This window comes from Cotesia glomerata, linkage group LG9 (genome assembly GCF_020080835.1).
Source record: "Cotesia glomerata isolate CgM1 linkage group LG9, MPM_Cglom_v2.3, whole genome shotgun sequence".
Lineage (NCBI taxonomy): Eukaryota > Metazoa > Arthropoda > Insecta > Hymenoptera > Braconidae > Cotesia > Cotesia glomerata.
Window position 1 is genome coordinate 2,236,711 of NC_058166.1, and position 26,783 is coordinate 2,263,493.

Here is a 26,783-nt window from a genome sequence, read left to right on the forward strand (position 1 = left end):
ATTTCAAAACTGAAAATTTAACTTTGAGAACTTTTGTCCGTATATATTTTATATATATTTATAAATTTATATGTGTGAGATAAATTTCTCGATGGAATATATGATTATAGTAAAGTTTAAAACCGACCATCGAGACTGTATTTGCATAACGTTGTGGTCTTTTGTGCGAAGCGAAATAGAAACGAGAGTAGAGACTTTGGTACTGTACGTAGTGATGCTGCTTCTACTCCGCTTCTGCTTCTGAATCAGCTCCAGCTCCTGGTTCTGGTTCTCCTGGCTCTCTATTATATCGGTACTTGTTTTATGGTATATATTCTATCTTAATATATATCAAGAGGGTAGTAGATACAATTGTACTGGAAAATGTCGAAACCCAAAGGTTCTCTGGTTAACTAAATATTTATTTTAATGATACAATTTAAATACATTATTTCATTTATCTTTTTTTTTTGTGATAGCGAATTTTTTTAGTAATTACTCGAGTTCATGGATTGTAGGATAAATAATGATTATTGTAACTGCGCATAATTATAATATATCACTCATGTCACTATCTATGAAGCACATTATAAAAGCACACACTGATAAAAGGATTTAGTAACAAAATATTTAGTTATTTATTTGGGAGAAAAAAATATTTTTTACCCATCAATATTATTTGTTACAGTTTATTAAGTGATTTTTTGATTCTAAATAAATTATATTAATGTAGACATAGCCTTACTACTTGAAAATAAATATTTGTTTTCACCAAATAATATTTAGTAGTAAATATTAAATATTTATTTGGTAAGTATTGTCGGTAGATGGCTATGTTTTGATTCCAATGTGATACATAACCTATTCACTGACTTAGATTATTTTAATCAACTCGATTTTGGGAGATTTATCTTGCCTTTGAAGACACACATACTCCCAAATGGCTTATATGTCATTTTTCAGAGGAGTTTAGTTTAAATTTTTCAATTTGTCTATTATTGATATGGTAAAAATTTGTTTTATTTAAAATTTTATAAATGTCTCGAATAAAAAATGATAATTTAATGAGATTCTTTTCTTTAGAATACCTTATATTTTTACTTAAAATTATTTATTTTAATTATTTAGATTTATTTTTAGTAAAAAAGTTAGGTTATACGCTAAAATTAGTTAAAAATTGATTTCTTTAATACCAATAAACGATTTATTGAGTATTTATTTGGTGGAAATAAATGGGCTTTAATAAATTATTTAGCAACTATTACTAAATATTTGGTAACTAGCAACCTTGCAGTCACTACGTGACTGCCGTGACTTGTGAACTATACAAAATTAAAATTTTGCCTTATTACATAATGACTTTTGCACGCCTCATAGCGCGAAGCGCGTGAGGTTGTGCTTTATACTCGACTCGTCAAGGTCAAGCAATTTTGTGATCTTTAAATGCCTCTATCACAACCATATTACACTTATTCAATAATATAAGTAGATGTACACCGAAAAACACTTAAATTAAACCATCTTTTACTTTCTAAAATCATTTCATGTTGCTATTTTGAAAAAAAAAACGTTTTGAAAAAAATTTTACGTGGACGTCCGGATGTCACCCCATTTTGGATGTACCAACGATTACTCCCGAACAAATTGATATTTCAAGACCAGGCCTTTTTTATTAGTTTAAGAATTCGATAAACTGGGTCCGTATTTCATATCAGTGGCCTAGCTTATGTATTTTTTTTTTTAAATTGAATTTTTATTAAAATTCACGGATACAACCGTACAAAGCCAAACGAACTTTTCTTATCTGTCACGTGAAAACTATGGCGCCACTTGATCAAGCTAGATTTTTTTAGACTGCGTGCGCATATGACAAGAAAAAAGGGCGCCGATATTTAAAAAAAAAATAAAAAATACTCTAAGAAATTACTTAATTATAATTTTTTTTTTAATCAATTACACAATTAATTTTTTTCTTAAAAAATGATTGAGCGTTATTAGGCGTGCACTTTTGGATTTTCCAAACTTTTGTCAAATTGCACTGTATTTTCTTAAATATTGACGTTTTTAGAGATATAAGCTCACCCCGATATTACTCTCATCAAGAGCTTTCATTTGAGTACCCACATGCATTTTTGATATATTTTTCATATATACATATATATAATATATATAAATGAAATATATGAAAAATTGATTAGGGTACTCAAATGAAAGGTCTCGATGAGTGTAACATCGGCATGAGCTTGTATCTCCAAAAATGTCTATAGTTCTCAAGATACAAGGTCATTTCTTAATTATTGACGTTTTGCACGACTCATGATGCGAAGCATCAGAGAGTGCTTTACGATCGAAAAATTTTTTTCGCCTCATTTTGGCGGCTATTTTTATTATTATAGCCTTGTTAGTTCACGGAATCAAGATATTTTGCATACTATTGTCGAGATAATTTAATGGAGATTATTTTCATACTTTTTAAAAATTGATTTACTGCAATAGAATTGGAAAAAAACACCAAAATAGGTCAAAAAATTTTCCTATCCGTCATGTGTGAAACCCGGAAACACTGTAACTTGTGAAAAAATCCATTATTTGAGTTAAATTTTTTTTTTTTAAATTCTAATCGACGATTGTAGGTCACTGAATGCGAATGATTAATTAATTCAGTGTCGTTTAATTGCAATTAATAAAAAACGAAAACTACAAGACTGTATATCTATATATATCCATGTAAAATTAACATGGATGGTGATATATCTATATCTATAGATATTATGTACATTTATTCCACCAGAGGCGCTTGTGCAGTATCTTCCTAGTACAGCTGTTTTTTCGGCAACTAATTTTGAACGACTTATGTTTTTTTTTTTTTTTTTTTATTTTATAATTAAATGAGCATTATGAGTCGTGCACTTTTGGATTTTCCAAACTTTTTTAAGATATAAGCTCATTCCGATGTTACACTCATCGAGACCTTTCATTTAAGTACCTATGTGGCAATTTTTATATATTTTATATAAATGGTATTTGTGAAATATATAAATATATAAAATATATGAAAAATTGATGTGGGTACTCAAATGAAAAGTCTCGAAGAGTGTAATGTCGAGATGAGCTTACATCTTAAAAAATATCAATAGCTCATTAGATACAAGGTCATTTCTTAATTATGTATCTAAAATGCATTTTCGAATGCAGCTTAATTTAAATACTTATCATAATAAATCTGCTATCAGTGAGAATGATATGAAACCTTGAAAAGGCACAAATTCAAATTAAGACTTTTGCAATGACACTAAATTCCACTCAAAAAACCGATTTTTTTATATGACTATCCTGGACACAAAATTTCCTTATTCTCTTAATAATATAGATTACTAAATGTTTAGTAATGAAAGGGTTTTTACTAAATAATTTAGTAACTCTTACTAAATCTTGTGAAATAGAACTAAATCCTCCTATAAGATATTGTCTCAACAAATTTTTTTTAACACTCAGCCTTGAATTTGACATATTGATTAGATCAATCGTCGAAATATCTTAATTCTCACTTGTCTAAAGTCCAAAAGTTCTTCGAACTAATAATCGTTAACAGCGAGAACTCTCGGAGCCTAGTGTTGAGGTTTTCAGCAAAAACTCGGCATCCCATCGCTCGGGAGTAAGATCTCGAAATAAAAAAATAATTGAGATAATAATTTAGCTTGGGTGTATCAATAAACTTGTCAAACAAGATTGCTGATGTTGAGAATTTACCTCGACTATTATATGCAATGCCTTGCTATCGATTTCGACGACAAAAATCGATTAGCCTTGACACCGCGTTATTTACCAGGAAACTTCCATCAAAAAGGGAAAGGGACTAAAATTTGCAATAAAAGTGAGGACAAATCGGTCGCAACAAAAACTCTATTCAATTGAGAAGTGAGAGGATTCAAAGAGACAGAGAGGGGGGAGAGAGAAAGGAGTGGGGAGGCGCGGAACGGAACGTCAGTCGAAGTATCCTTTGTCGGCAAGCCTGCTAATTAGTTTACTAAATTATTTACTCAGGCATTTGCTCTCAAGAGTCTGCGCAGAAACTGACCCTGGAAGAAAATTAAAAAAATTCTTTTTTTGAGGAAAATTCAACAAAATCGATTCCAATTTAAAGAAAATGGGTGTAGCGAGTTCTATAATTGATTCTTCGAACAAAAGACTCGCGATCGAACCTTCGGATGCCCAAGGCAGTGCTCGGATCTCGGGATTAATAAAAAAAAGTTTCCCAGCGGACGATTAAAAATGTATCCGACAATAGAGCGAGGGTTTTTACGTCAAACGTCCGAGGCAGCCCGTCATACTACACCCGACTCTTTCCTCAGTGCAGGGGGGGGGGGGGGGGCAGCTAAGAAAGGGGTCGGGAGTAACGCGGAAAATTCGTTATTAAAATAAATTATTCAGATTCGAAATGGCGATGGGGAACCGCGGGAAGGAAATGAATCGTAAATTGACTCACCCCTCTGATCCATCCCCAGATATTTTTCTTGAGATGAAAACCCTTTCGCTGGGTTATTTAGTAAGTGATTTATTGCTGGTATTTTTTGCGGCTGATTGTTTTTTAATTTTTTAAAATTATGGATCCATCATACGAAAGAAGAGGTTGGGTATTTTCGACGTGATCAAGTCAATTGACGATCGAAAAAATTCGACAATTATTGAAAAAAAAAAAAAGAAAATGGTTGATCCTAAAGGACATCCCTACAACTTTCCGCTAATTCCATACTTAAGCGCTCAAAATAGCACTTATTACGTTTTCGAGCTCTTCGATCTTAAAAATATAATTGCACGCCTCATAGCGCGAAGCACGTGAGGTTGTGCTTTATACTCGACTCGTCAAGGTCAAGCAATTTTGTGATCTTTAAACGTCTCTATCACAACCATATTACACTTATACAATAATATAAGTAGATGTACACGGAGAAAACACTTAAATTAAACCATCTTTTACTTTCTAAAATCATTTCATGTAGCTATTTTGAAAAAAAAAAACGTTTTGAAAAAAATTTTACGTGGACGTCCGGATGTCACCCGATTTTGGATGTACCAATGATCACTCCCGAACAAATTGATATTTCAAGACCGGACCTTTTTTATTAGTTTACGAATGCGATGAACTGGGTCCGTATTTCATATCAGTAGCCTAGTTTACGTGATTTTTTTTTAAAATTGAATTTTTATTAAAATTTATTACGATATAACCGTACAAAGACAAACGAATTTTTCTTATTTGTCACGTAAAAACTATGGCGCCACTTGATAAAGCTAGATTTTTTTAGACTGCGTGCGCATATAACAAGAAAAAAGGGCGCTGATATTTAAAAAAAAAAATACTCTGTAAGAAATTACTTAATTATAATTTTCTTTTTCTTTTATCAGTTACACAATTTATTTTTTCTTAAAAAATGAATGAGCGTTATGAGGCGTGCACTTTTGGATTTTCCAAACTTTTTTCATGTCATTTTGAGCTCTCCGAGCTCAAAAGTCTAATAGAAGTTTAATAAAACACTATTTTTTGAATTTTCAAACCGCAATAACTTTTGAATGAAAGAACCGATTTTCACGCGGTTGGCGGCATTCGACGCAGTTTTTAAAGCCTCATGAAGCAACTTTAAGTTTAAATTGTTCGAACGAGGAATTTCGAAGTAATTCCGAAAAAACACTTTTTTCGGTTTTCTTTCGACAACGATAACTCACGAGCAAATCAACCGATTTTGACGCACTTGGTGGCGGTCAATGCGGGTTTTCAAGGTTAAGAGCTGATTAGTTTTTGAGGTCGATCCGATCAGGTCGAAACGATCGGTTCAGCCAATTCGGAGATATTTTGAAAAAATGAAAAAAAACTACTTTTTTTCCACTTTTTTGCAATTTCTCAAAATCTACCGGTCCGAATTGGTTCTAACTTACAGTAAAACTAAGTTTGGCAAAGTCCTTTCGAATGACACCAACTGCGATCAAATCGGTCAGTCCATTCAGAAGTTATAAGAGGTTTACATACACACACACACACACACACACACACACACACACACACACACACACACACACACACGCACACACACACACACACACACACACACACACACACACACACACACACACACACACACACACACACACACACACACACACATACATACAGACGTACGGACATCATCGTAAAAATAGTCAGGGAAGCTTCTTAGGGCTTTGAAACGTCGAGATCTGTTGAAACCTCGATTTTTGCAAAACGGGGTAAAACAAATAACTTCCCGATTTTTCGAAAATCATTGATTTTCTTAGCGGGAAGTTAAAAAAATGCATTCTTTTTTATTTGTTACAAAAATTAATCCACCTTTAAAATTATTATCTTAATTTATTTGGTTCCAAAGAAATGATGCAAGATTCTTTACTTATTTTACAATCTAATCATCGTAAACTGGTTGTAACGGAGCAGATTTAAATTTCTGGCGCGAAACTTTTGGTACTTAACAAGACAATGATTAACCTGACAAGGATTAATTGTTTTACGGTAGAAAAAAAGTAGAGTCTTATACATAATCAAACCTCAATTTTGATCCTTTCGATGTTATTTTACTTTTTCTTAGCATTTAAGTTTATTTAAAAAAATCAATAATTAAAAACGCAATGTTTGAAAAAAAATTAAAGAAAACATTAATGAATATTTAATCAATGATATCATTGCAAACTTTGAAAAATTATAATTTCATTATTAAAACAAAAATGCGTCATTGCCAATAATTCCTCGGAAATTTGTTTTTGAACAAATAATTAGCCTGTATCACAAAATTATTAAAAATTTTTAAATGTAAATCTTGAAGCTCCCATTTTAAACATATTCCAATTTTCTGCATCAACATCGAAGAAGAGTGGAATATTTTGTCACGGGAATTTGATTTAAGTTTCCGCGTCATCTTCTCCCGGGCTGGTCGCTGGTGAAACCGACGAGTAGTCGTTAAAATAGTTAATTTTTGTTACAATTTTCGTAAGAAAAAATTAACGTTTGAATTTTTTATTGATGATTATAATATCAAAATCATAATACTCGCTTCGAGGAAAACGATAAAATCGAAATTTTATAATCAATTAATATTGTAAGAGGCTATCAGAAATCAAGAAAATTAAAAACGGTCTTGGAGTGTTACTTAAATTTTACTGGTAATCACTTTTATTTCAAATTATTCAAATAAGTTATGTGGTACTTAAAATCAATAAATAATGAACAATTGTTAAAGATTTCTGTTTTAAAGAAATTTTTTAAAGGTACTTAATTCTTCAACTCAACACTTTGAACGCGGAAACTTTGAACAACCTTTCGCCACCTAGCGGTTACTGTAAAAACTATTCTTACTTTGCAAGTAAGTATTACTTGGAAAATATTTTTAAACGTAAATTTAGTATCAACGATCAAAAGAATTATATTATAGATAATTTTTAAATCGGTATTTTACATCAATTTCTTTGAAACATCAAATAGAAGAAAGATAGAACAAAATGAAAATTGGTCATACGTTAAATCTTTACTGTAGAAGTTTTGGTACTAAAATTTTATTTCTAAGATATTTCATCAAGATACACAAATTTTGAAAATACGGCAAGTTAATAGAAAATGTGGATTAGGTAACCGAATAGATATAGGTATTATTATGAGAAACTAAAAGATTATAAACACCAACAAAGGAAGTATATTTAATGTTTCTTCTAAAATTTAAGATTACTCTTATCTTATCCATCAATTACATTGATCAGTAGGAATTCATAATTTTTATTTAATAGCGTCGTAAATTTTTCTATATGACAGTCAATAAAGGAAGTTATAAAACAAATTACCAGTATCCTGAAATATTAGATTGAAATTTTTCTATGGAAACAATTCTCCAAGATTGCAAATACTTTTGCATGATGTAGAAATCTAAATGAGATTCACAATCAAGAAACTTCATTCGTTGAAAACAAAATAACTCTCGTCAAATGTTTTTATTGCGATACAATGTTACGGTATTAATAATTATATGGCTTCAAAAGAAAATGATACAATAGAGAAAGATTTTATTTGAACTACTATAATTTTCCATTATTCAATTTAAGTTCAATCTTTAATATTTTACTTAGTAATTTATATAAGGTTCGAATCGTAATTTTATAATATACGCAAGAAGTAAGCTGTGTATTATTCAAAATTAAATATCAAAATTTCTATGGATATTTTTGATTTTGTAAGGTACTTAATATTTTGATCTGCCGCTCTGCACACGAAAAATTCAAACTACTTTTCGCCACCTAGCGGTAGTCGTTGGAACTAGTAGCGTAAAAATTTCCAAATAAATTGAAAACAACTGTATTTAGTTTTTATTTTAGTTTAGAGGTGAAGTTTTTCACTTAAAAATTATGTATCCTGCACTGATAGAAAGATTTGTTTATATTTAATAAGCTTTATTAACTGTTAATAAATGATTTTTTGACATTATCATAGGATTTAATAAATATTTATTAACAGTTAATAAATTATTTATTAAATAAGATTTATTAAGTGTTAATAAATTTAGTTAACAGTTAACAAATATTTATTAACAGTTAATAAGTAATTTATTAAGTACATTTTATTAACTGTTAATAAATATCTATTAATGGTCAATGAATATTTGTTAACTGTTAACTAAATTTATTTAGTCTAAATTTATTCCCGTGTAAAAAAAAAATTTCCTGAAAAGTTCCGGAATAGTTCCTGGTCCGGAACGTTCCTATGATAAGACAATCCGGAACACCCCCGGAATACTTCTGCAATGTTCTCGAAATAGTTCTGGAACATCCGTGGAACACTTCCGGAACATTTCCGGAAAATCTCCGGCAGATTTATAGAACATCGCTGGAATACTTCCAGAATAAATTGGGAATACTTCCGGAACATCTCCGGTACATTCCTGGAATATTCCCGAAATACTTCTGGAACAAATCGGGAATAGTTACAAAATATATCGGGGATACATCGGGGATATGTTTGAAATATTCCTGGAAAAATCCTCGAATGCTTCTGAAACTTTTCCGGTAAACGTTTGGATTATGTTCCGGAAGTATCCCTAATTTATTCTCGAAGTATTCCAGCGATGTTTTATAAGTCTGTTGGAGATTTTCCGGAAATGTTCCGGAAGTGTTCCATGAATGTTCCAGAACTATTTCGAGAATATTGCAAAAGTATTCCGGGGATGTTCCGGATTGTCTTATCATAGGAACGTTCCGGACCAGGAACTATTCCGGAACTTTTCAGGAAACTTTTTTTTTACACGGGTTTGGTTCCAAAGAAATAATAGAAGATTTTTACTTATGTAATTATCTCAGTACCGTAAAAACGGTTGTAACAGGGTGAATTTAAATCTCTGGTGCGAAACTTTTGGTATTTAGCTAGAAGTCACTTAACCTGACAAGGATTAATTGTTTTACGGTATAAAAAAAATAGAGACTAGTGATCAAATCTAAATTTTAATCCTTTCGGTATTATTTTAATATTTTTTGGCATTTAAGCTTATTTAGAAAAATAAAAAATATCCAACGAAATGTTTGAAAAAATAATTGAAGAAAAGTATATTTACTCAACGATTACTTTTGAAAAATTTGTTTCTCAGCAAATCATTCGCCGGTATAAAAAAATGATTTAAAAATTTTTACATAAACGTCTTGAAGCTCCATATCCAAATCCATTGCAAATGTTCTGCAATCAGCACCGAGGAATTAAAAATTTTCGGAAAAAAAATTCACGATGGATGAATTTTTTATTGCCGATTATGTTTTTACCACAAAAATACCCGTTTTGAGTAAAATGATAAAATCAAAATTTTTTAATCAATTAACAGGTGTGAGAAGCCATCAGAAATCATGAAAATTAAAAACAATCCTGAAAACATTGAATTTTACAGATAATCACTTTTATTCCAATTAATATAAATAATTAATTCAAATGAGCAGTATGATACATAAAACTGAGAAAAAATTAAACAATCATCAAACATTTTTGTTTTGAAAAAAATTTTTAAAAGGTACTTAATTCTTTGATTCAACAGTTTGAACGCAGGAACTTTGAACTACCTTTTGCCACCTAGCGGTTGCCGTAAAAACTATTTTTACTTTAAGGGTAAGTAGTACTTAAGAAAAATTTTTCTACCTAAATTTTTTTATCAACGGTCAAAAAAAGGTAATGATAGATTATTTTAAAATCGATATTTTACATCAATTTCTTTGAAACATCAAATGGAAAAAAAAATAGAACAAAACGAAAATTTATTAATCAGTACAATTTTACTTTACAATTTTAGGTACCGAAATTTTATTTCCAAGATAGCTTAGGACGAAGGTACCATAAAGTTAGAAATTACAAAGGAAATCACTCAATAATATCGCCTCTAAAATTTAAGATAACTCGCATCTTTTCCATCAATTAAATAGATCAGTAGAAATTCATATATTTTATTAAAAAAAGAATTTTCCTGTATGACAGTCAATGAAGTAAATCGTGAAACAAATTATTAAAGTATCTTGAAATATTAGGTTGAAATATTTTAATAGAATTCTTCGACACATATGACCAAGGTTGTGAGTATGACAGAGATAGGCTGAGTAGGGACAGGGACTGATGGTTGGAGAGGGGAGGACGAGAAGAGAACGGAGAAGAGAGGGAATGAATAGCAGCTACCCACTCTTCGGTATTCATGTTCGCCTGATACTTTGGCCGGCCGATTTTACCGGATCTTATTTGTTTCTCCGTTATTATTATTAAATTTACGCGTTCAGTATTATTATTTTATTTTGTTTAAAACCAAGGAATATGGAGTATTATTTGCGTTAAAATTTATTCATAATAAACTATCTATATATTTGTTTCCTTTTGTTTAAAAATTACATGTTGTTAAACTTATAGCGTTATTGTTTATAATATTAGTTATAATATTAGTTAATCATTATTCTAATGCCGAATTTAATTACTCTACGTGGTAATAAATAATTTTCTCTTGCTTATGTTTTAAGAATTATAATTTATGCGTTGTTTATAATTAATTTAATGGCTAACTAATGCTATGTCGATTTAATTGTTTCTATGATAAGTTACAAAATTTTATTTTGTGTGAAGAATAATTATTTTTATGTAAGAAATTTTCTAAGTCCCAAGCAAGTTTAGTATGGGAAAGCGGCGAATGGTTATAAAATGAAGAAAATGACGATTATTATTTTTGTAAGAAATAAATTAGGTGAGCGAAAATTTTATAAGTCCCGAGGACAATTTAGTATGGAAAAGCCAACGAATGGATATATAATGAAGGAAATTGCGATTAAAATAATAAAGAATTGTGAATTTGACGAAACGAATGGATAGAGAATGAAGAAAATTGCGATTAAAATAATAAAGACTTGAGTTTCGAAAATAAAAACTTAGAATTTGGCGAGACGAATGGATGGAAAATGAAGGAAATTACGATTAAAATAATAAATAATTATTTTTGAATGCTAGTACGAGAACACCGGATAGGTGTCTAAAACGACTCTTCCTTTTCGTTACAAGAGAGTTAGGCAAAAAATGATAAACGCCAAAATTTGGCTCGATAAAGCAAGCAGTTCTTTCTCGGGAGAATTACTCGGGCGAATACTCTTCACCAAGTAATTCCAGAGGATGATACTCTACCTGGAGTCTGATCAAGGCCCAGGTAAGTATCATGAACCGACCGGATGAAAGTGCTTCTCCCCGTACCGAAGCCTTCAGCTGAGGTACGGTAGGTGATCATAAGCCGTGTAGGTGGGGGCGAAGAGGACACTCTCCATTCGCTCTCGGGGTAGAGCTTAGGGCCCAGGGGTGACGGCTAGTCTCCTGGGGAAGCGGGGAATCAGCTTTTGAAGTTTAGTTCGCGATTTTGACGCTCACGGCGAGTGAGAGTATGTGTGAGAAGAGTGTTCTAATATATTGTTTATATTGTTTAATTTGTTTATATTGTTTATATCGTTTATTAACTTGATCAGGCCAATAAAGAGGTTTTTTTTTTTTTCTTCGATTTATTTAAAATAAAGTGTTTTGTTTATTATTTTGTTATTGATAATATAATCCCCGTTTATGACCCTGGACTCCGGCGAGCTTCAGATTCGAGCAACGGGGGCGTTTGTGTCGCAGTATCATTTCATTTTGGTTTTAATTTAAAAACACTGTAAAATCACCCGTTACAAAATTTTTGGCGCTCGAACAGGGACATTAGTATTGTTTTCGTGGTAGCGGGAATTTCGGGTACTGCGAGTTTCGTTTAGTTTTTTTTCTTTTCCTATAAATTCACCGAGATGAGTAAAAGAACGGGTACCAAGACATGGGTATGGTCGCTCAAGAAGGACGCGGTCATTAGCGAACTTGAAAAATTTCGAGTAGCAATCGAGCCGAAGGCGACGTTGCCAGAGCTCAGATTTTTGTTAAAAACCGAGCTCAATAAATCACGAGCGGCGAATGCGGGCCGTCCCGGTCGATATGACCAGCTGTTGATCGACCTCGATCAATCCGAGGCCGATTTAGATAACCTCCCCGAGGAGTCAGAGGATGGTGACTCTGAAAATGATGATGGGCTACCCTCAGATGAGGATCCAGAGGGCGAGAACGCGCCTCCCGAGGCACAGACGGACAGACAACGACGCGCACAAGAGAAAAGATTGCGCGCGGAGATCGAGGTGGAGGAACTCGAGCGGATCGAGGTGGAGGAACGCGCACGGTTAGCTCGGCAGGCCGAAGCTGAAGCCGAAGCCGAAAAGGAGCTACGCGACCGATTGCGTCAGGAAATAGGGGCGCGTCTTTTGCGGGAAAGGGAGGAACGACGGGCGTATGAGCTTCAGCGCGACGCGGACGAAGCCAGAATGAGGTATGAGGAAGAGCAACGGAAAAAGGCGCAGCGAGAAGACTGCACGAATGCTCCCAGCAACAATCGCGGTCACGTGGCAAACGCGGAGAATGTCCGAAGAAAAAGCGGTGACAGAAATCGCCGATCAGGTCATATGGTCGACCTCGTGAGCCCAGCCAGAGCAGGCACCCCGCTACGAGAAACTCCCAGACATAATCAATCGCATCCCTCGCTGCTGGGGGATGATTCGGTTGAACTGCGCAGGAGAGATCTTGTTAGGAAGTGGAACGTCGTATTCAAAGGGGAACGAGACGTTCAAGACTTTCTGGAACGACTGGAAGAAATGGCCGAAAGTTACGGGTTCGAGATGGACCACCTGCTGCCGTGCATCCCGATATTGCTGCGCGAAAAGGCCCTTCTCTGGTACCGTAACAACAAGAGAGATTGGATCTCTTGGGAAGATTTCGTGTCGGACTTGAAAGCTTTTTATCTGCCTCCAGGCCTCGAACTAGAGCTGGAAGAACAGATACGGAACAACCTCCAGGGAGAGACCGAGTCTGCGGCAGAATACGCCACCAGACTGCAAACTTTGATGCGGAGACACGGCCAGATGTCAACCTCGGCCCGTCTTAACCGCTTATATCATAATATGAGACCCGAATACCGACGTTACATGAAGCGGACAGAGTTCACTAACGTCCCAGACCGTTTACGGCTCGCACGAGAGTACGAGCAACTCGTGGCGCAAGAGAAACCTTCCATGGCCAAAGAGACAAAGCCCGCATCCCGGAAGCCAGAAACGTCGTTCAGTCGAAAATCCTCGAAACCCGTCGAACCGGCACCCGTAGAGATTTTCGAATACAATTGGCGTGATTGTTGCTGGCGATGCCGCCAAAAAGGGCACACCAGAGAACAATGTACGAATAGGGCGGTGAAGTTTTGTAGGCGGTGCGGAAAAATGGATGTATATTCTCGTGATTGCTGCCCCTACCAGGGAAACGCCTCGAGGACCGGCGCACGCTCCCAAAACCGGCCCGCGAACCCACGGGGAGCACAATCCCAAGAAAAGAACACTGTCCCGACCAATCCAGAGCCTCAGCCAGGCACTTCCAGCCAACAGCATTGAAACCCGGTGAGAAACGTCCGTTTGCCGAGATCGGACTCGGTGATATAAAAATCCATGCATTGATGGATACTGGTGCAACTGCGTCTATTGTCTCCCAACGAATCTGGGATTTTATCCGCGAAAATAGGCTGCACACAAAACACAACCCCACTCCGATACGGGGATCGACATTAGGGAATCAAGTGATTCTATCATCTGGGACAGTTTGGGTCCATGTTCGGGAAAATAATCGTTCTTACGAGCTTCCATTTCATATTATGCCAGCTTATGCTAATGATATGCTTCTCGGTGTAGATAACCTAGCGATTTTAGGGTATCAATTGCAACGCAGGGCAGAATCTTTTAATGCGTTAGACATAGAATACGATGTGGAAACTGCTCGACAAGAAATAAAGACGTGGCTCAAACTAGACGAAGCAATAGAGGGCCCTACCCAGTGTGCGACGCACAAAATCAAAATTAAACCGGGAACCGAACCTGTAAAGGCTCGGTACTTCCCGAAAAACCCGAAAATGCAGCAGATCATGAACGACGAAGTGGACAAAATGCTGAAAGATGGAATCATCGAACCATCAAACAGCCCGTGGAACTCTCCTGTCGTGCTGGTCAAGAAAAAGGACCGGAAATACCGATTTTGCGTAGATTTCCGGAAAGTAAACGACGTCTCAGAAAAGATGCGTTTCCAATACCGCATGTGAATGCCTCACTGGACAAACTGAGGAAGGCTAAATTTATTAGCACTATCGATCTGAAAAGTGGTTACTGGCAGATACCACTAGCGGAAGAAAGCAAACCGTTGACTGCTTTCACGATTCCGGGACGTGGACTGTTTCAATTTCGAGTAATGCCTTTTGGACTACATTCAGCGCCTGCGACGTTCCAGCGCGTAATGTACGAAGTGGTAGGCGCGGATCTTGAAACGCACGTAGTAGTGTACCTGGACGACATAATTGTCGTTAGCGAAACCCTTGACGAGCACATGTCGATTCTGAAAAAGGTCATGACCCGACTTCGTGCGGCGAACCTGAAACTGAATCCCGAAAAGTCGCATTTTCTGAAGCAGAATACGGTGTACTTAGGTCACGTAATCGACGAGCAGGGAATCCGGACGGACCCAGAAAGGTTCGAGCAATCACCGAGATTGCACCACCGCGGAATACCAAAGAACTACGACAGTTCCTAGGTATGATTTCGTGGTACCGCCGTTTCATTCCAAATTGCGCCGATCTGACGAAACCTTTGTCTTCCCTCCTCCAAAAGAAGAAACGTTGGAGATGGGAAACCCCAGAACAGACCGCGTTCGATACACTGAAGACCCATTTGAAGTCGGACCCATTACTGGTTCCACCAGACTTCTCAAAACGTTTTGTGCTACAAACGGATGCAAGTGACGTCGGAATAGGCGCTGTCCTGACACAGGAACAGGAGGGCGCGGAAAAAGTCGTCGCATATGCGAGCCGAGGGCTGACGAAAGCCGAGCGAAACTATAGCGTGACTGAAAAAGAATGCCTCGCGGTAGTCTGGGCAATCCAGAAACTGAGACCATATCTCGAAGAGTATGAGTTCACGGTTATCACGGACCACCAGTCACTAAAATGGCTCCGATCGATAGAAAGCCCAAGTGGGCGCGTAGCCCGATGGAATCTGTACTTACAACAGTACAATTTCGACGTCGTGTATCGAAAAGGGAAATGGAATAAGGTCGCGGACGCGCTATCGCGAAGCACGCCGGAAAAATCCACTGAGGAAGATCCTCACGATCCAGGAAACGTTTTAGTACTAGAAGCTTTAGAACTTGGAGATACTTGGTACGAACGAATCGTCAAAGGAGTCGAAAATGACCCCCAGCGTTATCCCGAGTACTGTTTGAAGCAAGGACTGCTATACAGACATAGCTATCATAGTCTAGATTACACTGACCGAGGCGACGTTTGGAAATTATGTGTTCCCGTCGCCGGAGTCAGTAAAGTATTAAGAGAAAATCATGACGTTCCTTCAGCCGGCCATTTAGGCATTGCAAAGACGATTGCGCGCGTCTCGAGCCAATATTATTGGCCACGTATGAGGGCGGAGATCACATCCTATGTACGCCAGTGCGGGACATGTCAGGCATTCAAGGCCTCACAGCAACCCCGTCGGCCCCAATGGGAACAATCCCTGCCCTGAAGCCCTGGTCCGTCGTATCTGCGGACGTAATAGGCCCCAAACCGCGATCCTCGCGAGGAATGAGTTATTTGGTAGTTTTTCAAGACAAGTTTTCCAAGTGGATAGAAATCCAACCGCTGCGGCGACAGACAGCCACCGCGATTGCGACTGCTTTCAAAGAAAGAGTCTTGCTGCGATTTGGCAGGGTAGACACGGTGATTACCGACAATGGTACCCCTTTTGTAAGCAAGGAGTTCACCTCCTTATTGCAACAATTCGGGATAAATCACGTGCGAACCCCACCATATTCGCCTCAATGCAATCCAGTCGAGAGAACGAACCGAGTAATCGGAACAATGATTGCCCAATTCGTTGGATCCAACCAACGAAACTGGGATAGGCAAGTTCCAGAGTTCACTTTCGCGTATAACACGGCGAAGCATGGCGCGACAGAGTTTTCTCCGGCGTATTTAAATTACGGCCGTGAAATCCTGCCTCCTTTGTCAATAAGGGCACGAGCCGACATGAGGAAAGACGAGGTTTACGATCCGCATCAGGCAGCCAAGACCTTGGAAGATACCATTGAGTTAGTCAAGGTTAATCTGGCCCAAGCCTACGGGAGACAAGCCAAGTATTACAATCGCAAACGTGGTTCCTGGCAACCAGCTCTCGGCGACCTGGTTAGCAAGAGGGAACACCATTTGTCATCAGCGATTGACCACTTTTCGGCGAAACTTGCTGAGAAGTACGCGACGGGTTTTATCGTGACTAAAATCGTCGGTCCTTCCGTATATGAGGTTAGCAAGGAAGGTAAAACTTTCGTCGCTCACATTAAAGACTTGAAACGTTTCCATGAGGGAAATCCCCCAGAACCTGACCGGGAAAACCCTGAACGCGGATTAGATGACCACGAAGACCCCGAACCCGAATTAGATGAAACATTAGGACAACGTCGTGTGACCCGAGCCATGGCCAAAAAGGCCAAATTAGCATATGCCGCCGGGAAACCAGGTTGAAAGCGGGATGCCAGGAACTAGTAGGGTCAAGTTTTCATTTTTTTTGTCTAGACATAGTTAGATTTGAAAGCTGTATAGCCAAATCATGTAATTTTATGAAATCGAAATGTCACACAGGGTTATGAGTCTACAGCGGGTCTAACCAAATACAAAGTTTGGTTTTTGTTCGAAAAACGTAAAATTTAGAGTCAAAACTGGTCTTAGGAATGTTGTCTGAGTTTTCTTTTATCTGTATTTTTACTCAGTATCTAGATCTTACAAAAATGGACCACCAATTTACGGAAGAAGAGGAGATATGGCTGTTGGAGGAGATGCTGAACAAACCATTGCACATCGTCCTCAACCACCTGCCCGAAACGACACAACCATCAACCCCCAGCCCCGGAACCGCAGCAACACCAGAGCCTTATGACCCCACGCACCCGGGTTTTCTGAGACCGGATCGGCAGCCGACCAGGGCACAGCCGAAAGAGGTCAGTCAGGGGCTATTTAAGCACAAGAGGTCCAAGACGCTGATCAGACCAGTGACGCCCAGCTTGCTGAAGCTGACCGGGACGCCAAGTTCAAAAGCACGGAGATTGGAGGAGCTTTTTGGGGCCAGCCCCACCCGAGACACCTCTCCGAAGAAGACGTCAGGAACCGGAAGCCACGACACGATCATCAACCCGGGCCCACGCCTCAAGCGCAGTCCCCAGTTGATCGCCGCGCCGCAGACGACGAAACCCGTTGATACCGTGACATCAAATGCCGAACCTGAGGATCCTGAGCCAGCGGAACCTGCTGTTGAACCTACCGTTGAACCCATGGATGCCGTCGTATCTGCAGCGGAACCTGTAAATAAAAAGAAAAGTGTTAACCGTCCGGGCCCACGTCAACGACGCAGTCCCCAACGGGAAAGCCAGAGAAGTCGGGAGCCCATTGTTGAGCCAGTAGACCGCTGGGTGATGCCCGAATATCCAGGACTGGAAGACTACCCAGAGTCTTTCTCAGACAAACCGGGAGATCTGTTCACCAGCACCCAGATCTCCAAGACGCCGATGCAGACACTGAAGGAATCTTTGGCCTGTTTAGAAACCCTACAGAGCCGCCCATTTCTGCCAGGACAAAAGGGCAAACGCTCTTTCAGTGCGTACGATAAGAAGGGACGCATCTGGAGGGTCACCCAGACCCGCAACCAGCCCAAACCAACACGGATCCTGACTCAGCAGCGTCTAGAGGACCTGGTGGGTAAATTTGAGTAAAGAAAAGTGGCAAACCAGTTCACCACTTTTCTTTCCAAGGAAAGAGGGGTATGACCAAGGTTGTGAGTATGACAGAGATAGGCTGAGTAGGGACAGGGACTGATGGTTGGAGAGGGAGGACGAGAAGAGAACGGAGAAGAGAGGGAATGAATAGCAGCTACCCACTCTTCGGTATTCATGTTCGCCTGATACTTTGGCCGGCCGATTTTACCGGATCTTATTTGTTTCTCCGTTATTATTATTAAATTTACGCGTTCAGTATTATTATTTTATTTTGTTTAAAACCAAGGAATATGGAGTATTATTTGCGTTAAAATTTATTCATAATAAACTATCTATATATTTGTTTCCTTTTGTTTAAAAATTACATGTTGTTAAACTTATAGCGTTATTGTTTATAATATTAGTTATAATATTAGTTAATCATTATTCTAATGCCGAATTTAATTACTCTACGTGGTAATAAATAATTTTCTCTTGCTTATGTTTTAAGAATTATAATTTATGCGTTGTTTATAATTAATTTAATGGCTAACTAATGCTATGTCGATTTAATTGTTTCTATGATAAGTTACAAAATTTTATTTTGTGTGAAGAATAATTATTTTTATGTAAGAAATTTTCTAAGTCCCAAGCAAGTTTAGTATGGGAAAGCGGCGAATGGTTATAAAATGAAGAAAATGACGATTATTATTTTTGTAAGAAATAAATTAGGTGAGCGAAAATTTTATAAGTCCCGAGGACAATTTAGTATGGAAAAGCCAACGAATGGATATATAATGAAGGAAATTGCGATTAAAATAATAAAGAATTGTGAATTTGACGAAACGAATGGATAGAGAATGAAGAAAATTGCGATTAAAATAATAAAGACTTGAGTTTCGAAAATAAAAACTTAGAATTTGGCGAGACGAATGGATGGAAAATGAAGGAAATTACGATTAAAATAATAAATAATTATTTTTGAATGCTAGTACGAGAACACCGGATAGGTGTCTAAAACGACTCTTCCTTTTCGTTACAAGAGAGTTAGGCAAAAAATGATAAACGCCAAAATTTGGCTCGATAAAGCAAGCAGTTCTTTCTCGGGAGAATTACTCGGGCGAATACTCTTCACCAAGTAATTCCAGAGGATGATACTCTACCTGGAGTCTGATCAAGGCCCAGGTAAGTATCATGAACCGACCGGATGAAAGTGCTTCTCCCCGTACCGAAGCCTTCAGCTGAGGTACGGTAGGTGATCATAAGCCGTGTAGGTGGGGGCGAAGAGGACACTCTCCATTCGCTCTCGGGGTAGAGCTTAGGGCCCAGGGGTGACGGCTAGTCTCCTGGGGAAGCGGGGAATCAGCTTTTGAAGTTTAGTTCGCGATTTTGACGCTCACGGCGAGTGAGAGTATGTGTGAGAAGAGTGTTCTAATATATTGTTTATATTGTTTAATTTGTTTATATTGTTTATATCGTTTATTAACTTGATCAGGCCAATAAAGAGGTTTTTTTTTTTTTCTTCGATTTATTTAAAATAAAGTGTTTTGTTTATTATTTTGTTATTGATAATATAATCCCCGTTTATGACCCTGGACTCCGGCGAGCTTCAGATTCGAGCAACGGGGGCGTTTGTGTCGCAGTATCATTTCATTTTGGTTTTAATTTAAAAACACTGTAAAATCACCCGTTACACACAGCAGACACACTTTCATTATGTAGAAATCTAATGAGACCTACAATCAGTAAAACTACATTTGTAAGAATCAAAAAAATTCTCTTTAAATGTCTTAGATACGATACAGTGGTACTGAAAAAAATTATATGGCTTCAAAAAAAAAAAAATATCGCAAGAGTGAAAGAGTTTATTTGAACGACGGAAGTAATTTTACGTTCTTAAATTTAAGTTGATTTGTAAATTACTAAGTCATTTACGTAAGACTTGAACCGTAAATTGATTATATTTGCAAGAAGTAAGCTGTTTAATTCAATATTAAATATCAAACTTTTCATGGATATTTTTGATTTTGTAAGGTACTTAACAACTTGACCTGCCGCTCTGTACACGAAAAATTCGAACTACTTTTCGCCACCTAGCGGTAGTTGTTGGAACTACTAGCGTAAAATTTCCAAAAAAATTGAAGAAAAACGCATTCAATTTTTATTTTAGTTTAGAGGTGAATTCTGAACGAAAAAATTATGTATATTGGGAATATATCCTAAGACATATTCTAGCTCTATTTAAATTTTCCCAAAAATATATACTTGGATATAAACGCATTGTATATAACTGGCGGTATTGAAGCTAAATAAAAAGTATTTTGTAATTGGCAATGAATTTTATGTTCATAAACTCTCTTTAAAATTTCTAGATATTGTGCGTATATGTCTAAGTATATATTTTTAGAAAAATAATAATGCATTCGCTGATATTTGAATTTTTCGCGTTGGATTATTTATCAAGCACGATTTTAAATATTCATCCGAAAATATGTCGATCGATAATAGAAAAAAATTATTTACAACTTAAAGATCAGTTGAATAGACAAATTTTCCAAACCGTTGCGAAAGAAAAGAATATCATGATGAAGGCTTGTCGCTATACTTAGAATTTATATTTTCTTAAATGTTTGCTTTTCGTTAACCTGTTCAAAGAAACTTGCTTAATCTTGAACGAAACTTATTAAAACCAGGTTATAAAATCTGTAAAAAAAATAGTAGTCGATTCCAACATCATGGAAAATAATTTTTTTTTAATTTAATTTTAGCGTTACCTTCATTAAATTTATTACGATAATATTCATTTTATGACAAATTTTGAATATAACCATTTAAAAATCTCTGAATTAAATAATGATTAAAAGAATGATGGTAGTGCCTATGTGAATAAAGGACTTATTATATTGAAAAATTAGTAATTTTTTTTAATAAATTTTTTTTCTTTCTTTCGGAACAAGTGTTCACGAAGAACCTGTAAGTCGAAAATTAACAATTCATAAATAGCATGAAAAATTTTTCGGCTCATAACAAAATCTGTAAGAATCTTTTTTATTGATTTCAACAAAATTTTTTCTTTTCAATCATCAATTACAAGCATTCATGAGAAAAAGAAGAAGGTTAATGATTTTCAATGATGTCAATGTTATTTCCTCAAGCAAACATTTCGAGTTAAATTATTTTTCTAAGATTGGATTTCAGTATTAAAAAGTATCTCGAAAGCATTCTGTAGCTTAATTTACATCATTGATTTAAAAACAAATTATTATTAACTTTATAATTTATTTTATAAGTCGTATCTTATGAAAAAATTTAAGATGCTTGATATTGATTGAATTTATTTTTTTTACAATATTAAAAGGTACTTAATTACTTGAATTACTACTCTGCTCGCGAAAACTTGAAACTACCTTTCGCCATCTAGCGGTATTTAAGGTAACTAATTGTAAAGTCTTAGAAAAATTTCAAAATAATATTGAATCGTATCTGAAAAAATTTGTAGTACTATTTAAAAGAAATTATTAATTTATTAATTCTAAGCTTGTATTTTAGACAAATTATCCTGGACAAGCCGTTGTAAGTTAGAAAATTGCAATACTAAATCAAAATTTAATTAAAAAAAAAAAGTCTTATTTATCAAAAGAGTTGATAATTTTAGATTTGATAGTAAGTGATTTATTGCTGGTATTTTCTGCGGCTGATGTTTTTTTAATTTTTTAAAGTTATGGATCCAGGGTATGACAGAAAAGGTTAGAAAATTTAGACCCGATCAAGTGAATTGACGATTGGAAAAATTGAACAATCATTTTCGAAAAAGGATGCATCCTTTTTTATTAACTACAAAAATTAATCCACTCTTTTAGCTAATATATCGTCTAAATTTATTTAGTTCCAAAGAAATAATACAAGATGCTATACTTATTTTACTATCTAAGTATTGTAAAAACGGTTGTAACAGGGCAAATTTGAATCTCCGGCAAAAAACTTTTGATTCTTAGCTAGAAGTTACCTAATCTGACAAGGATTAACTGTTTTACGGTAGAGAAAAAGTAGAAACTTGTAATAAAATCTTATTTGTATCCTATCGATGTTATTTTACTTTTTCGTGGCATTTAAACTTATTAAAAAAAATCAATAGATAAGAATGCAATGTTCGCGAAAAAAACAACAAAAGACTTGGAAGAATTTTTCATCAATGACAGTAAATCTGAAAATTTATTATTTCATTATTTAAACAAAAATGCGTCAATATAAGTGAATTTACTAAAATTTGTTGAAAAAAAAATTGAAGAGGAGTAAATTTGCATTCCTATATTTAAACAATAATCCATCCATTTAAGTAGTGTTTCTGAAAAAATCATTCGCCTGTATAAAAAATTATTCAGAAATTTTTTAATGAAGGCCTTGAAACTCATTTTAAACATATTCCAATTTTCGGCAATCAATATTAGAGATGAAAGGAATATTTTTGTCAGAAAAAATTCACAGTGTTTGAATTTTTTATCGTTGATAATAACATCAATAAAATTATACTCGTTTTGAGTGAAAGGATAACATAAAAATTGTTTAATCAATCAATAAGTTTGAAAAGCCATAAAAAATCAGGAAAATTAAAAACGATCTTCAAGTGTTACTTAAATTTTACAGATCACTTTTATTCCAATTAATATACAAAATTGATTTAAATAGGTAGTGTAGCACATAAACCAAAATAAAATTTAGCAATAAAAATTTTTGTTTTAGAAAAATTTCTTAAAGGTACTTTATTCTTTGATTCAATACTTTGAATGCGAAAATCTTGAACTACCTTTTGCCACCTAGCAGTTGCCGTAAGAATTATTTTTACTTTGATAATAAGTATGACTTAAAGAAAATCTTGATACCTGAATTTTGTATCAGCGGTCAAGAAAATGTATATGATTTAAAAATTAGTTTTTTAAATCAATTTCTTAGAATTATTAAATAGAAGAAAATAAATTTTATTTAATGAGTAAATCTTTATTGTGCAGTTTTCGGTACTGAAATTTTATTTCGAACATATCTTATTAAATAGAATACCAAATGTGCATTAATTGATTGAATAGATATACTACTTTTATAAAATACCATAAGGTTAGAAAAACCAAATGAAATCGCTAAGTAATGTCTTCTAAAATTTAAGGTTACTGATATCTTACTTGTTAATTACATTAATTAATAGAAATTTATAATTCCATTGAATATTATAATAAATTTTTCTTATGTCTAACAACCAATAAAGCTAGTCGTGAAACAAATCATTAAAGATTATGAAATATTAGAGTGAAATTTTTCTACAGAAGCAATTCTCCTGCATTGAAGATACTTTTTCACGTTGTAGAAATTATAACTGAGCTACATAATCAGAAAAACTTCATTCGTGAAAATCTATGGAATTCTTATCAGATGTCTTTGTTCAGAATGGTAAAAAAAAAAATATACTTTAACAGAAAATGACACAATAAAAAAAAAGAGTTTTAAACTACTGAACTAATTTTTTGTTCTTAAATTTAAGTTGATTCGTAATTTACTCACTAAGTAATTTATATAAGACTTGAATAGTGAATTTGTCATATTTGCAAGAAGTAAACTGTATATTATTCAAAATTAAATATCAAAATTTCTATGGATATTTTTGATATTGTTAGGTACTTATTAACTTGATCTGCCGCTCTGCACGCGAAAAATTTGAACTACTTTTCGCCACCTAGCGGTAGACGTTGGAACTACTAGCGTAAAATTTCCATAAAAATTGAAGAAAAACGTATTCAATTTTTATTTTAGAGGTGAATTTTTTCACAAAATAATTATGTATCCTGAGAATAAAACTTAGGATATATTCTGGCTATATTTAAATTTGCCTAAAAGCATATACTTGGATATAAACGCATAGTACATAAATGACATGAAAAATTGATCCAAACATTATTGTCATATGATTGGAAGTGTAAAACATTAAAATTAACTTTGTAATTAGAAATAAATTTTATTTTCATAAACTTTTCTTAAAATTTCTTCATTTTGCGCGTATATATTTTTAGAAAAATATAAATTGATTTTGTAATATTCTAATTTTTCCTGTTGGATCATTTATCAAGTATGAAGTAGTCTTTAAAATAATTGTCGATCGAAGATCGAAACAAATTTTTTATAAAAGCTAAATATTAGTTGAGTTGATAAACTTTCCAAACCGTTGTGAAATATAATAATAATAATAATAATAATAATAATAATAATAATAATAATAATAATAATAATAATAATAATAATAATAATAATATAATAATTAACTTAACTTTTCACCAATCGCTAATTTGTAGCAATATAAAAGCTTTATCTTGAAGCAAAGTTAACAAAAGCAGTTTTTTAAATTACCTCAGCGAGAAAAGTAGTCAATTCTAATACCTTAAAAAATTTTCTATTCTAAGTATTTAATTGCTAAATTTATTACATGATTACACTATATTCATGTTTAATTATCCACGCAAAATTCTCTGAATGTCTGACAAAGAATTTTATCATAATTCTGATGAGGGCCATATTCGAATGCTGCAGTAAAATGATTAAAAGAATGACGTTACCTTAATTTAAATGAAGAGCACAATAAACAGAAGTTATAATTTTTTCTAATCAATTTTATTTATTTTTTTCGGAACAAGATTTGAGAAAGAAACTCTAGCTACAGAGTTAACAGTTCAAATATTCTTTGAATTGAAAATTTGTAACAGGGTAATTTACTCTGTGTCGATAAATCAATCAGATATCGATAATTAATTGACGTAGCACTGGCGCGTCTCGGTCTTCGGGACCTAATTAGCAATAAGTGGGAGTATTTTGGGGTTTACGTGCTAAGCAGAACGCGTGCGACCGGCAGAAGTAGTTCAGTAGTGACCAAAGTGACACGCAGGAGTCCAATAGAAAGAAGTCCACCAATTTTAAGGAATTTCATCAAATACCTAAATTACAAGGTACAAATCTTCGTACATCTCTTCGTAGATGAGCCGTTACAAATTTTTCGGCTTATAATAAAATCTGCAAGAATATTTGTCATTGACTTTATTTAAATTTTCCCATGTCGATCATTAATCTAGATCGAGGATGTGACGTAAAGAATGGGCAGCTATTAATTATCAATGAACTAAATGTTATTTTTTCAACCAAACACTGTGAATTAAATTACTTTTCCCAAGCATGGATTTCAGTATTAAAAAACATGAAGAAAGTTTTTTGATTCCTAATTTTCACTATTAATGTAATAATTAATAATTATAAATTCCATAAACTATTTTGAAAGTCGTGTCTTATTAAAAAATATAAGATGCTTGATATTTATCAAATTTATATGTTTTCACAATATTAAAAGGTACTTAATTACTTAATTTAATACTCTTCTAGCGGAAACTTAAAACTACCGTTCGCCATCTAGCGGTATTTAAAGTAACTAATCGTAAAAATTTTTAAAAGATTTGAAAGTAATATTTTTAAATTGGATTTAAATATATCTAAAAATGAATTTAAATAAAGTATTGAATTATATTCGAAGAAATTTTTCAAATATAAATTTTTACTGCTAATTTTTGATGAAAATTATTAATTTATAATTATAAGTTTTGTGTTTTAGAAAAATTATCCTGGACAAGCAATTGTAAGTTAGAAAACTGCAATACTAAATCAAAATTCAATTTAAATAAAATAAAATGTCTTATTTATCAAAAGAGTTGATAACTTTAAATTTAATAGTAAGGGATTTATTGCTGATATTTTTTGCGGCTGATTGTTTTTTAATTTTTTAAAGTTATGGATCCAACATACCAAAGAAGACGTTGGAGAATTTCCAAGAGATCAGATCAATTGATGATCGAAAAAATTGGACAATCATTTTAAAAAAAGAATGCATACTTTTTTTATTTGTTACAGAAATTAATTCACTTTTTCAACTATTGTCTAAAGTTATTTGATTCCAAAGAAATAATACAAGATTCTTTATTCATGTAACTGTCTAAACATCGTAAGAACGGTTGTAACGGGGCAAATTTAAATCTCTGGCTTGAAACTTTTGATTCTTAGCTAGAAGTCACCTAACCTGACAAGGATTAATTGTTTTACGGTATAAAAAAAAAGAGACAAGTGATCAAATCTAAATTTTCATCCTTTCAGCAGTATTTTAATATTTTTTGGCATTATAAGCTTATTTATGAAAATCAACAATATAGCAAAAAAATGTTCGAAAAAAAAATTTAAGAGGAGTAAATTCACATTCCAATCGGTCCTAAATTAAAAAATTTATAAATTCCCATTATTGTTTTGATATTTGAACAAAAATGCATCAATCCAAGCGAACCAGAAAAAATTCTTTTTTTAACAAATCATTTGCCTGTATAAAAAATTGATATCAAAA

At 34.3% G+C, this 26,783-nt stretch overlaps 1 protein-coding gene across 1 annotated transcript in view; it reads left to right on the plus strand.

The window, feature by feature from the left end:
- The window catches only part of LOC123271704 (proteoglycan 4-like), a 243,456-nt gene extending 225,068 nt beyond the window's left edge, over positions 1-18,388 (plus strand). Inside the window, exon 2 of the mRNA XM_044738094.1 lies at positions 17,393-18,388. Within this exon, the coding sequence (XP_044594029.1) occupies positions 17,411-18,388 (978 nt within the window). The 5' untranslated portion in view covers positions 17,393-17,410. The remainder of the gene's footprint in view (positions 1-17,392) is intronic.
- The last annotated feature ends 8,395 nt before the right edge of the window (positions 18,389-26,783 follow it).